Here is a 14,536-nt window from a genome sequence, read left to right on the forward strand (position 1 = left end):
GATATTTTCAATTTTTGACTTACGGAACATCATGCAGTACCAAACAGTACTACCCAAAGACTTAAATGTATTTGGATGGCTTGAAGTGTATTTTCTTTATTAGAAAGTCAATTTTTCCAGAGTTAAATACAGAATCGAGTGTCTGTTTTTCAAGATGTTTTAAATAAGGTTTATGATTTTGGGAGTTAGCTCTGTATAGAAAAGCTACGAGTAGCACCAAGGAGTCTCCTTACATTCTCTATTTTTGTTCTTAAGGCGGTCAGGGGAGGTAATGTCACCATGGGGCTTCTGGGTATAGTCCGAGAAGTACCCTGCTTTATTGGATCATGATCGTCTCTTCCCTCCATCATTAGGAACATTAAACAGCCAGATTAGCTCAGTGTACAGCTCTATCAGGTTACGAATTTGAGCATTTGCATGCATTCCAAAGGTCCTAGAAATACCATGGTGCAGATTTCACACTGCGACAGGGCAGCAGTCATGGAGCATGCACAGACAAAGCAACCTAGATAGCCCTCAGAAGCATGGCTCAGAAGATGCTAAGCAGCCACAAGGTGAGTGGCACAGCAGTCAGTGACAGATCACCGGGTGGGAGCAGATTATGTTAGGGTGCCTGTTTCCCTGCATCACGCATACACTAACAGAATCAGGCCCTAGACTCTTCCTAGGTGGTTTTGAGGTTTTTCATATCCACTCTACATCAAGTTAATAATTAGAGTTCAAGCACAATGATATTACCGATAACTCCGAAGTCCGTGGAGCAATTTGTTTATGGTGTCAAGAAAGGGCATTGTGTGTTATTTTAAACAGGCTAGCATGTATTTGTTTTCTGCTACAATTGATGTCAATGAACTATTTGACTCTGGAATAAATTATTACGCTGAGAAGATCATCCTCATTCAGAAACTAATTGTGCGAGCTGCAGTCAGTCCAGTACTGCATTCACTGCCATGGTAAACACCAGGGAGTCTCCCAGACATCTTTCCTGTCCTTACCTTCAGCAGGTAAATTAGTGTGGAGTCCGGTTAGGGCTGGGGAAGAAACTAAATCATGTGATATTGGAAAGGACATTACTGGAAGGGAAGAGCACCATCTTCTCAAAATCCAGTGTCTCCCAAAGTACCACACGGTGCATGTACTGTTGTTAAGGTGCAGGGAAGTTCATTCTCTTTCATTATCATTGTTGGCCGCTCAACAGGACAGGTGGTGGGCATTATGTTATGTGTCTGTGTGCCTTCTCACCTAAAAGTCACTGGTCTGGTTGCCCAACCCATCTATCATTGTTCTAGCAATTTAGAAAGTGAATACTCGAGATAATTTGGCAGGTCAGCATCAAGAGACAATTCTAGTTGTCTCGGTCTCCGAAATAGATGTCAACTTGGCACACTTAAAATAATGCTGTTGCTGGCTTTTCAGAAATTTATGGGCTGCTATTCTTGGTCTCTATCATCAAGAAAGAATTGCAAAAGCAACATGAAAGCTCAGTAGGTTGCCTGCATTCAGATGCCATGGATCAGTACAGTTCCTGATAACACGTATTCATAAACACCTTGTTGGAGGCCTCCTTTTAGCTTAATGATGTTGGTTTGCTTTTAATGGAGGAAAGAAAGGCCCTCGCTGTACCTCTATGTTTGGAGAGCAAAGCTGTTTAAGACAGTTGAGGTGGTTTGACCTTCGTATTTTAGATAGACCATTTGAAGCTTTATCGCAGTTGTAACTCATCAATCCACCCTTCTAGTAATTTGGCAGGTTGTCAAGTCTCTGCCTGCGGTTCCAGTTTAGTCAGTGGATTAGTAACTTCTGATCCGAGATTTTAAGAGCTGTCTGCTCATCCATCTGTAATTGCTTCCTCGTTGCAAAGTACAATACTGCCTACTAAAATGATTCAATCACAAGAAATCTCAGCTTCATCAAAGGTACTAAACCAAGTAAGACGCATTTCACTTTTTCTGCTTTTGTATGTTTGCAAACAGAGTGTAATAAAAGACAAAAACCTTACAGATTTAAACATATTTCTAAGCAGGCTTGCTGGATTACAGCTAATCAGCCTCTTGACTTAAAATAAACTGCTGAGAAAATCCGGAAGAAGATTACATTGGACGATCGGAATGATTCGCACAACACATGTGTGCTTTTGCAGCAGCTAGCCAGTGTATGAATATAATCTGGAGCAAATATATATATATATCCACAGCCGATCAGAAACAGATAAACAGAAAATTTAGCATGAAAATAAGGGACGATAGAGTGGGAGCAGCCCACATCGTGGCGCATGAGTTATCTTAATTGCAGGTCTGAGCACCTAGCACTAAAATTATTTAATAGTCCATTGCGATTACCATGTAAAAAGCACACTCCATCTTTATGACACTGACTGCCACAACGGAGCATACAAACTACATATCCCTAAGGACCAAACAATGCACCCTAAACAGGCTGGAAACCTGAACAGGCGGAGAAGAGAATTGGCAGTGAGCAGCAGTGACCATAAGGAGTATTGAGATGTTTCCACTTCAGCTGTTGCGCCCAGCTGTACCTACAGGACAAAAGAGCAGGCATCAGTGGAGCAGAGACGAGAAACCATTGTAAGATGGCTGCCAGAAGGAGATGGCCTAAACATACACAGCAGCCAGGTGCAGCTCCATGCTGCTTGAATATGAGCCTGTCCGGCATGTTGATAAACTAAACTCAAAAATCCTGAACTGTGCATGAGATGGGGTTTGCAGAGCCAGACAAAGCAAAACATGCATCACTCGATGGAAGAGAAGGGGTGGGAGAAGATGGAGATCTTTACTTTCAGCTGCAACAACAGAGCGATGAATGCCATGAACCACCAATAGTGTAGTATTTTGTCAAGACAGAAGCCATATACATTTGAAAGACATATTTGAATCATTAGTTCAAGGGGTGGGCATCAGTAAATAAAAAATATGCTTCTCTGTAAAAACAACAAATGATCCAATGTGTTCAAACTGAATAATTAATTTCTCGATGTAATGCTAACTGCTGTGTACTGTGCAGATTTAATGATAGTAGGATTTCATAGTTAGTAAATGACAACCGATTCAAACAGCTAGGAAGTTCTTATCTGTAATTCATTTTTCAAGGGACAAGCATACAATCCTACTTCTCATTCTCAGAGTCAGCCAAGTACTGCGGCTTGTATCCCTTTGTCTGGATGTGGGCATACACCTTCGCTACGGCAACATGCAGATGACAAAATGTATTAATAACTCCCAAATAAGAATTAATTAAAATTTAGCTCAGAAAACATCACATATTTAGGATATGGATGACATTAATATGGGCAGTCACCCCATAATAAACGTCATAATCTGGAATTAAATCGATTGTTAATGAAGACAGACATCCAGTTTTTCACATCTTTACTGCCTTGAACGAAGGGTCCATTTAAATGTAAACTAATTTTCTAGAGCACAGTACAATTGAATTACCATTTCATCTTGAACTGTGTCTCAACCCCAGGCCAAGAGCTTTGGAAAAAAGTACGTCAAACGCGGGAAGATAAATGTCAGCTAAAGTCAGCTACAAACGAAAAGAAATGCTTTATAATAGTAAAACATAGGCTACAGTTGGTGAGCCAAATTTGGCGTAGAAACTCACAAAGTGCCCGTAGATGTAATATCGTATTTTAAAATAAAATACACTGTTAAAAATAAGAATAGATGACTCTGTTAGACAAGGGCCATTGGCAAACGCCACAGCACCGGCATGGCTTATTCAATATGTAAAAAAATATTATTTTATAAACTCTGATATAAACCTTGCCCTTTCCAAATAATCGATGAGCTTTAAGTATTAGAGGCTGACAAATCACGTTTCCCTGTTCCTTATACTTTTAAAAATTTTAAATGTAAACGTATGGAGATTATGATGATGTGTACTGTCACATGTATCGCAAATCACCTTCGCCACCGCTCTTTGTGAGTATTCTGCCACCAATGGCTTAATAGGTGTGCACCCTGACTATTAACACCAGAATATCAATGGCACACAATATCGAGGACAAAATATTGAAAATTAATCTCACTGAAACCAAGGACAGAGGCTGAAAGAGAGGGATCATAGTGTGAATGTGCTGAACTCTCCATTCAGGGGGAAAAGCACGAACCCAAGCAGTGTCTGGAATGACTCACATGAAGGAGAGCATCTAAGAAGGAGTCTGGTGTGATTTTGGCATGCTGTTAGTGAGCCCCAAAGATGGCAGGAGGCTTGTTGTAGTATGGAGGTGGATGATGAGTGCCTTGGGCGAGCCTGCCTTCAACAGCCAGACGTCGAAAAAACAGAATACTGGGACCCTGACCTCCAAAGGTGTTTTGCTACCACTGCCATCCCTTTCGTGAACACCAGAAGTGTACTGGTGAGACCAAAGGGGAGCACAGCAAACTGAAAATGCTCATGTTCCACCATGAACCCCAGGTAGCGTCGATGGGCTGGCAGGATGAGTATATGGAAATAGGTGTCCTGCAAATACAACACCATCCTCCAGGGTTGAGGACAGACAAGACCTGGGCTAGTATGAGCATTCTGAATTTGCCTTTCCGGAAGAAGGGGTTGAGATAGGGCAGGTCTAAAATTGGACAAAGGTCTTCATCCTTCTTTTGGCACCAGCTAGTAGTGGGAATTACAACAACGACCTACTTCTGGTGCTGGGACCCTCTCTATAATGCCTTTATTCAAAAGGGCCTACACTTCCTGCAGTAAGACAAACAGGTGATCCTCCATCAGTCTTACAGGGGACAGTTTAATGTGCAGTGGAGTTTCAATGAAGAACAGCCAGTATCCTTTCCAGACTATCTGCAGGACACACCTGTTTGATGTTATAGTCTACCAACCCAGCAAGAATCAGTGGATCCTACCACCAACCGAATGGCTGTACATCACTAAGGGCAGGCTAAAGGGGTTTGGTAGGTGGAGCAGTGAGGTCAAGGGGTAGTGGGCTGAGCAGCTCAATGACTTAGACCGCGGGGTTGGTGTGTGCCATGGCTGTGAAAATGGTGGGCACCTTGTTGAGGCTGAACTGCCTGCTGGTATGGGGTACTTCTGCCAAAACTGTAAAGGAAAGGTAGGGCGAATGCTCTGGCAAGGTGGGGAAGACAGCAGAGGGAATGTGCTGTGGCCCTGCTCTCTTTGAACCGCTCAGGAGTAGAATCTGCCTTGTCCCCAAACAGTCAAATCCCATCAAAGGGCATGTTTATGAGGGATGATTTCACATCACCTGAAAAACCTGTTGACTGCAGCCAGATGTCGCGGTGAATGGCGACATTGGTACCAATTGCTTGCCCGATGGAATCAGTAGTATCCAAGCCACAATGAATTGAGAACTTAGCTGCACCGCGACTATCCCTTATAGCTTGTATTGGGACAAGTCAGCGATCTTCTGGGACGCCTGAGAGGATTTGAGCCACTGAATCCCAAATTGTATGGAAATAGCATCCTAGGACCTAAATCACAAAGATAAACTTGCATATTTGTATATGTTTATGATTGTTTGGTATTCACAAAAGGATTACAAGTAGTATATTTACCACTGCGGATTCTCAGTGAAGAAAAAGACAGGACTGTCTTATCTGTTTATGTGTGGAGAGGCCGCCCTCATAAAGATGCTACTCTTAAATCCCTTTCTGAATACCAAACCATTGTAAACATACACAAGTGTGCAAGTTTACCTTTGTGAATCAGGCCCCTAGTAAGCAACTGCCATTAACAGACCTGAGGGCCAAACTTGTGGAGGAAAATACTCTCTTCACAGAGGTTTCTACTCTTTTGGACTCCAATCGGGGGTAGTAGTCGGGAAAGTGTTTAAATTTGTCTGGCTAGTCAATGCCTGTACACTTAGCTCTCGGGAGAGGGGTACGAGACAGAAATGCAGGATCGCCTTTGGCAGGTGTGTGGCATTGTGCCATTTGGTGGTTTATCAGAGGGCCAAAGCAAGATTTGTCCCAGACCGCTAAAATGGTATCAATTAGGGTCTTGTTAAAGGGTAATAGGGGTTTAGTAGTAGTGTGTCTGACTGGAGAACTTCAGTCAAGAAACTGTTTTTGACCTCTAAGGTGGGGAGCTAGAAGGAGGTTGAGAACTTCTGCCGCCCTCCATATGATCACCACAAAAAGCAATCTCTTCAGTGGCAGGAGCCTGGGGGTGTGAGGCAGCCAGAGTCATGAGAAGTGTTGAGGCCACAGGCATCTTGTAGTTTATCATACCAGTTTGGTTCATGGTAGGATTGAACAATCGTATTGCCTGCTTCATGATCACTGCCATAATCTGTGCCAAACAAAGAATATACCATGTGGGATCTTCCTTGTGGAGGTGGAATATCAAGTGGTGCTGGTTGTGATTAGACAGTAACTGAGCACTTCATTATGGCACCGACTCAAAGACCTCAAAGGCCACCTTCTCCTCTGGAGTCGATGGAGTCAGAGTAGGTCTGGGCACCGGAAGCAGGCCTGTGATAGATTCTAGGGTCCAATTGGCATAGAGGATGAACCTGTTGGCAATAATCCAGATGGAGGGCCTTGCGGCTCCATGGAGCCAATAGGCATGCCAGCAGGAGTTGGAAGGGATCCAAAGAGTCAGGGCATGACCTTTTGTAGATGCCATGGACACTCAGGTTGTGCCTTGACAAGTTAAGGGTTGGGCTTCGACATTAACTGACTTCAGGAGCGAGATTGAGAGGCATGGGACAGACTCAATTAAATTTTTTGTGCTTCTTCTTCACCTTATCTGAAGATTTGGAGCGCAAAGAAGATTGACCACAGGATCAGCTCCTGAGGCTTCTACACCAGAAGTGCGATCAAGACCAGCACTTTGACTGGGACCAGTCACAATGTGGTGTCACTTGATTCTTGGCAATGTAGAGCTTCACCTTATAGTCCCATATGACCTTTGGGTTCATCGACGGACAGTCACTGCAGGTTTTGGAGTCATGGCTCGACCCCAGGCACCACAGGCAAACTTGGTGATGATCTGTCGCAGACATTTGCTTGCAATACTCCTTACAGGGCTTGAAACCTGTTATTTTCAGAGTAGACTTTCTTTTGCACACTGACATTTTTTTGTCAAACCACTATCTCAAAGAGATGAGAGGTAGCTCTGGATCCACAACTGGTGGCGCAGAAAGAAAATAACTGGTGTCAGCCACGGAAGTGGCGCTTACATTGGTCCTGCATGTCATTTTTGGAGTGGTCTGGCCACAGTGTGAAGTGGCACATAACCACCTACTGGCATGCAGAGGTAATGATCAAAGGTTTCCAGATCCAGACTGATGCCTTGGGAATATTAAAAAAGGTGAGGAATCTGTTGTAACAAATCTCTATCAAACGTTTTTGCACTACGATATTCGGAGTGTTGATATCCAGTAGCAGAATCGCTTAGTCACCACCATGATACTATGAAAAATGTTTTCAATAAAAACACCTCATTCATACATATTTAGCAATCACAATAGGAATCTCTGCATCTTTCCAAGTGAAACTTTACTGAAGTTTTTCCCGAACACACTGGCCCTCATTTCCATTCCTCAGTCGGTACATCAAGAGGAAAAAGACACCTTACTGCTACCTCCATCAAGTGGGCAGAGATCTGGGACAGGTGAGAGCAAGGTGCACTCAACCACTCATCTTTCTTTCATTTCTGGGGTGTCGTGTGACAGCAATGGAAGTTGTCTGTGGGTAACTTTTAGGATGATATAAAGGAGACCTCCTGGTACTTAAATCATGTTTGCATCAAACCCTCTAACAACAGCCCCCGGCAGAATCTGGTGCCTTAGATATGACGCTGTAGCTGCACTGCCACTAGCTCTTACACACCTCGCAATGGAGACACTTGGAAGATACTGTTCTTTTTGAGTGAAGCATTTTATTGTCAGTACAACTCAGCATAGAGGAGCTTAATTGTTATATAACATTTGCTTAAAGAAATTTTAGTCAAAATAGCAATAGCCTAAGTGCACAATTTATAAATCAAATATGAAAACCTCATCGCTAAAACAAGAACACTTTCAGAAAACCAATAGGTATGGCCTTGTCAAGCTGGAGAGTAGGTTAATTATAAAAACTTTTTTTGTAGCTATACAGCACAATAACATTTAAACAACTATAGTATACAGGGAGGTGTACTTAAAACAAGTATGGAAATTTTAATAATTTTAATGATTATCACATGAAAATCTGATACTTAATTAGTGCAGAGGAAATGTACAATTGACTTTGAACTGCTGTAACCTGACGGCACAGTCTAAACACATAAGGATAGCTAAAACAACTATAATAAGTTGAAAGAAAAACACACTGGCAAAGTCAAGTATTACCCCATCAAACCAGGCATTGAAATACACTTCCTTTTAGGCAAATTGTACATGTGATAAGACACAATGCTGTCACTCAGTACAAGAAATCCAATGGGTCAAGTGAGCTGACCCACTGTCCCATGCTGTAGGCTGTGGTGGACAGAAGCAAAATGTGAAGGATAGTTTAATAGAACAATAGATAAAGTGACTGACCGAAATCCCTCTATCTATATGTATGTAAATATGTTTTATTTCTGATTTTTTTTATTACACAAGCCTGGTAAGGCAGCAAAAACTATCTCTAGGATGTACTTCACATTTATACTGTGTGTTCAAACACATACATCTAATTCGATGACAAAGTAAGAAGAGAAATATAGTTTCTGGTACCATTTGCAAGAGGGTGGATGTAGACAGAGCTGTGGTTTGAGCTTAACACTGTCTACAACCAGTTGCTCACTTTATGATGTTCTTATCGGAGGGTGTTTCTTCCAAGGTTCCTGTAAACAATTCAATCTAGGACTTCTGATAAATGTTATGGCATTTCAGACAGACCATGCTTACCCTGATTTCCTCCTGTTGCTGTTTTAAAGTTTCATATTCCAGAGCTGGTGCTGGGAACTGTGAAATAATGGCTTCGGTATCCTCAAGCCAGGGGCAAAGCTCCTCATATGTTTCCCAAAACTGGCTGACCAGTGACTGGGCACGCTCTAGCTGGAGGTACCTTTCAGAGTTCAGATGGCATAACGCGTCATAGTCCTTCTCCAGGGCTTCTAACTTGTTCTGCAAGATAAAAAACAGAATTTTGAAAAAGTGTCATGTTACTTTTTTCTTTGCAGCGCCCAAATACTAGTGAATTAAACTTTTGATACAATAAGGAGTTTTGATAGCTGGATGTTACTGCTACTGGAAAGAAATCCCTTTTCCATGACAGACCTGTGAGGATAAAAAAGATTTTTATAGCATGGCCTGAAAACTACCCTTTGCAGTGACGTGCTTGCCACAGCTGAAAACGTGCTAATAATCCTAGAGTGCTCTCCGTGTTATGGAAGCACTTTATTATGGTGTCATCTTCTCCTAACATGTCCCAAGAGAGTTCTGGGGATATCACTGTAGTGGGACTCCTTGAGAAAGAGTCTGCTAAAATGAAAGTGCTCAGTTAAGCACATGCCCGTTGCTAGACTATCTCGTTTCTGTAAAACCTGTTTGACTTTTAGCATTTTATTGCATTTTTTTATTGTGAGTCACAGAATTGCTTTACAGCACTGCAGGGATGGAGAAGTGCTGTCTAAGTTGTGTCTGTGCAAACAAGGGAAGTATTAGCATGCGCAAGACTACTGCCAGTAAACATGGTACCATCTGTAAAGAATTGTAAAGGAAAAAGGCAGAGCGTAACCCAAATTTGGCATATAATTTCCATTTGAATTCAAAAGTGTGTCTTTTTCAGAGACTATTTACAACAAGGGGTGGTGAGGGACAGAGTCTCTGAATTAAACAGAATACTCTCACCCAGTCAAGAGATCAGGGCTAGATCCAACACCGTTTTTTAGCTCACTGCACCATCCCAGTTTCAGAACCTGGCTGTATGCAAATTAGTCTGTTCCTGTCCCAGTGCATGATGGGAACAGGGCAAACCAAACTACAAAAGCCAATTCTTACACTGGGAAGGAAACAAGCTACCGGGGACCGGTTTCTGGCATTTCAGCCTCTTCGGCCCGGCTTGCTTGAATCCTGATGGTGCAATGAGCAAGGGACTCACATCTGAGCATACCCTTCCACGATTAGGGTGGACAAAAATATTTACAACAAGGGGTGGTGAGGGACAGAGTCTCTGAATTAAACAGAATACTCTCACCCAGTCAAGAGATCAGGGCTAGATCCAACACCGTTTTTTAGCTCACTGCACCATCCCAGTTTCAGAACCTGGCTGTATGCAAATTAGTCTGTTCCTGTCCCAGTGCATGATGGGAACAGGGCAAACCAAACTACAAAAGCCAATTCTTACACTGGGAAGGAAACAAGCTACCGGGGACCGGTTTCTGGCATTTCAGCCTCTTCGGCCCGGCTTGCTTGAATCCTGATGGTGCAATGAGCAAGGGACTCACATCTGAGCATACCCTTCCACGCTTAGGGTGGACAAAAATATTTACAACAAGGGGTGGTGAGGGACAGAGTCTCTGAATTAAACAGAATACTCTCACCCAGTCAAGAGATCAGGGCTAGATCCAACACCGTTTTTTAGCTCACTGCACCATCCCAGTTTCAGAACCTGGCTGTATGCAAATTAGTCTGTTCCTGTCCCAGTGCATGATGGGAACAGGGCAAACCAAACTACAAAAGCCAATTCTTACACTGGGAAGGAAACAAGCTACCGGGGACCGGTTTCTGGCATTTCAGCCTCTTCGGCCCGGCTTGCTTGAATCCTGATGGTGCAATGAGCAAGGGACTCACATCTGAGCATACCCTTCCACGCTTAGGGTGGACAAAAATATTTACAACAAGGGGTGGTGAGGGACAGAGTCTCTGAATTAAACAGAATACTCTCACCCAGTCAAGAGATCAGGGCTAGATCCAACACCGTTTTTTAGCTCACTGCACCATCCCAGTTTCAGAACCTGGCTGTATGCAAATTAGTCTGTTCCTGTCCCAGTGCATGATGGGAACAGGGCAAACCAAACTACAAAAGCCAATTCTTACACTGGGAAGGAAACAAGCTACCGGGGACCGGCTTCTGGCATTTCAGCCTCTTCGGCCCGGCTTGCTTGAATCCTGATGGTGCAATGAGCAAGGGACTCACATCTGAGCATACCCTTCCACGCTTAGGGTGGACAAAAATATTTACAACAAGGGGTGGTGAGGGACAGAGTCTCTGAATTAAACAGAATACTCTCACCCAGTCAAGAGATCAGGGCTAGATCCAACACCGTTTTTTAGCTCACTGCACCATCCCAGTTTCAGAACCTGGCTGTATGCAAATTAGTCTGTTCCTGTCCCAGTGCATGATGGGAACAGGGCAAACCAAACTACAAAAGCCAATTCTTACACTGGGAAGGAAACAAGCTACCGGGGACCGGTTTCTGGCATTTCAGCCTCTTCGGCCCGGCTTGCTTGAATCCTGATGGTGCAATGAGCAAGGGACTCACATCTGAGCATACCCTTCCACGCTTAGGGTGGACAAAAATATTTACAGAGACTGCCACTCCGCATCCAAAAGGCACTATTAGCGTCCCATTTTCCAGTAAAGTGATATCCTAGAGTAATCTAGGAGTCTAAGGTCGCTTGTGGTGCCGTTCAGTGGGGACAAGGCCTAGCAGCATGAACTAAACTGTTCTTATTAGAACAGCAGCAAAGCTGATTTACAAATGGTTGAATGGTTGGCCCCAGTTTGCAGTGTCACAGAAGGAAAACAAATGGACTAGAACATGCCCCCAAAATAATTACCAATGACTGAGCATACTTCAAGCACTTTTTAGTTTTATCAGTGAGACTATACCTCAGAGTGCCAATGAGTCAAGCTACCCCATCAGTGATAAAGCCCAATAAAGTTAGGACCTTTTAGGTTTACTTGTGCGAACATAGGCTAACATGTCCGGCTAGACTGTTCGCACTGAGGCAACACCAAGGCAGTATGATGCCTGCCTGAGTGGCACTGTGAACAAACAAATGATTGACCAGTGGTTGAGGGAAATGTAATTCCGTCTACTCTTCAGTTTTAGTTTTGTTCTCTTTTAAGTAAGTTTCTCCATTCCGACAGAAGCAGAGGAGACACTTGTGCTAGTTTACAGAACCTCAGGCAGAAAAGAACACTGTGTGAAGAATTCACTGGTACAGCCACAATCATGGCATGGCCGGTGGTAAATTTATCAGGAGGTTTGCACAGAATTCAGTGAGCTCTAAAATTAACGGTTTTAGCTGTTCTAGTTGAGCAGGTCCATCAAGGTAGCTTGTCCAAGCAGAAACGTGCTCAGGACTTTGAAGAGTACATGGCTGATGTTCTCCGATAGACACTGTTTTATTATTACTTCCTCTGAAGGGAAGGCCTGGGTATGGATATAGTCTTGCAACGTCAATACATTGTTGCCATGTCCCATGATGCAATCGGGCACCTTGCTGGGGTTTTGCTGTCCAACTCAATAGAAGTCTCTGAGATTTGAATGACTAATGTTTACACATAGCACAGTACATTTAGAGGTTAGGTATGGTTTTTCCACAGCCAGAAAATCTACCTACCTATAATCAGGTGGAGTGAAATTCCATGCGGTAATTTGGCTCCACCTGACTTATTTAGGAAAAGTGAAGCTGATAAACTTATGGGCGAAGTAGATCGTCAGAGAGCTAGTACCTTGGCTTGTTTGATTTCAATTAAACATGATACATCAGAAAAGGCAAGGGCATGACGACTCTAGGAACATTTGGCATTTTTGTTATATATAACTTTTTTTCAACTATTTAAACTCACAAACTTTGATCACCTGGGCTTGAAGGGCATTAATCATAGAATATGATCAGAGAGAACATACCTTCATTGACTGCTTCTCTTCCTCCATGCAGGTACACATAATCTTATCCGCAGAAGTCACAAGCTGATCGACGGCATCCTTGTGCCGTAATATTTCCATGGTAAATGCCTAACAAAGTAGAAGCAGACATATCACAAGATATCCTACATGGAGTAAAATATTTAAATACATGAAGAAAGAAGCTGAATTGTCTGCATTTTGGAAACTTTAAACTAATAGACCTACCTTTTGGGTTTGAAGCTGAGCCGTGGTCTGGTCTTGCTCTAACCTAATGTCACCTAAAGACATAATTTTCTTTTTGGTTTCTTCAATCCAAGACAACTCGGCCTCAGCAGCATGCTCGAACTAAGGAGAAAGAACATTTCTTCAGAAAGAAACCTCACAAGCATTTACTTTGATACTTTGTTTTGACTTTTGAAGAGCAGGTGTTGAAAATACTAATACAATTAACAAAGTACACAAGTAATAGCCATGCTTCTATACTGCAGACAGACCTTTAAGATACAAATTAGAATTTAGATGAAAGTACTGGAAGAAGTGTTGACGGCCATTAGATAAAATAATCTTAATATGAAACCCTGTATATCGACAAACGTTTACAGATGCAATCAGTTTGGCTTGGAGAAAGGGCACTCATGTTCAAATTAACCATCCATTTAACCCCCAGACTGAGCGACAGAACAGCTGGAACCCTGCATCCCACCTGGAAAACCAATAATGTCCCGAAGAATGGCACACAAGGCAATGTTCTGAGCGGGGTCAGAAGCATAGAAAGAGGGAGGAGACCAGCGTGGGCACAGGAGTAGTTCTAGAAGTCTGCGGGTGAGAAGGGCACACTGGCAGGCTCTACCTTGCCTCTTAAGTAGCTGTCACTGGTGCTGCCACTGCCGAAAAGAAGGGCCACCGTAAACACTACCACTACCACTACCAGGAAAAGCAGTAGTGCTTTATGCTGCTGTATGGTGGTGGTTGCTCTTTTTGGTGGGCACGGAATCTTAAAGGTCAGTGCTACATGGGCACTCTGCATCGGCAGTTGAGTAAGGCGTGGCTGGTTCACTGGGGTCAGTGTGCATTTTGACAGCGGTCAAATTGGTCAGTTCCGCCTGAGGGCACTCCAGCTGGGCCCCAGTCCTACCAGCTCTTTTTTTAATTTTCACTTTCATCTTGCTGGCAAAGGTACGCGTTTTCCCCTTAAAGTGCAGGTGAAGGTTTTTGTATGTCTCTTTATTGAATCAGTACTTTACTTGCAGTGGGAAAGCAACACTTTAGCTTTTTCTTGTAACATCTACATATCATTTATAGTGAATGCAATGCCGAGCTGCATCACTGTGCCCAAACTTAACAAATTAACCATACCAAATCCTGATTACTGAAGGAGAGCACAGTTTTTATTTTGCATGCATGAAATAGATGCCATGTGTTAAACAGATGTCATGTTTAACTAAGCCACTATTTGCATAAAAAATAAGGCATTCCATTAGGGGTTTGGATAGTCTAATAAAGACGGACATGAAGCCTGCTAGGAAAAGATTTTAGTCTTCTGTTTGATGTAAATAGAGAAAAGAGAGGCCAGCAAACTATAACTCGATAGGTAGGCATGTGTGAGCCATGGTCTTCTCCTTAGTGACACAACGCCAGTTAAGGGCACCAGATAACAGCAATCTCACAAGCCTGATATGGGAAGATCACTTTTCACATGCTGAGGCTC

General features: G+C 43.0%; 1 protein-coding gene across 3 annotated transcripts in view; it reads right to left on the minus strand.

The window, feature by feature from the left end:
* Positions 1–14,536, minus strand: part of DST (dystonin) — a 1,528,317-nt gene that overhangs the window by 128,717 nt on the left and 1,385,064 nt on the right. For all 3 annotated transcript variants that reach the window (XM_086926448.1, XM_086926449.1, XM_086926451.1), the window contains 3 exons: positions 13,054–13,173; positions 12,829–12,936; positions 8,873–9,091 (listed from right to left, as the gene is read on the minus strand). In XM_086926448.1, the coding sequence (XP_086782574.1) occupies positions 8,873–9,091; positions 12,829–12,936; positions 13,054–13,173 (447 nt within the window). The remainder of the gene's footprint in view (positions 1–8,872; positions 9,092–12,828; positions 12,937–13,053; positions 13,174–14,536) is intronic.

The sequence above is a fragment of the Lissotriton vulgaris genome, chromosome 6 (assembly GCF_964263255.1).
Source record: "Lissotriton vulgaris chromosome 6, aLisVul1.2, whole genome shotgun sequence".
NCBI lineage: Eukaryota > Metazoa > Chordata > Amphibia > Caudata > Salamandridae > Lissotriton > Lissotriton vulgaris.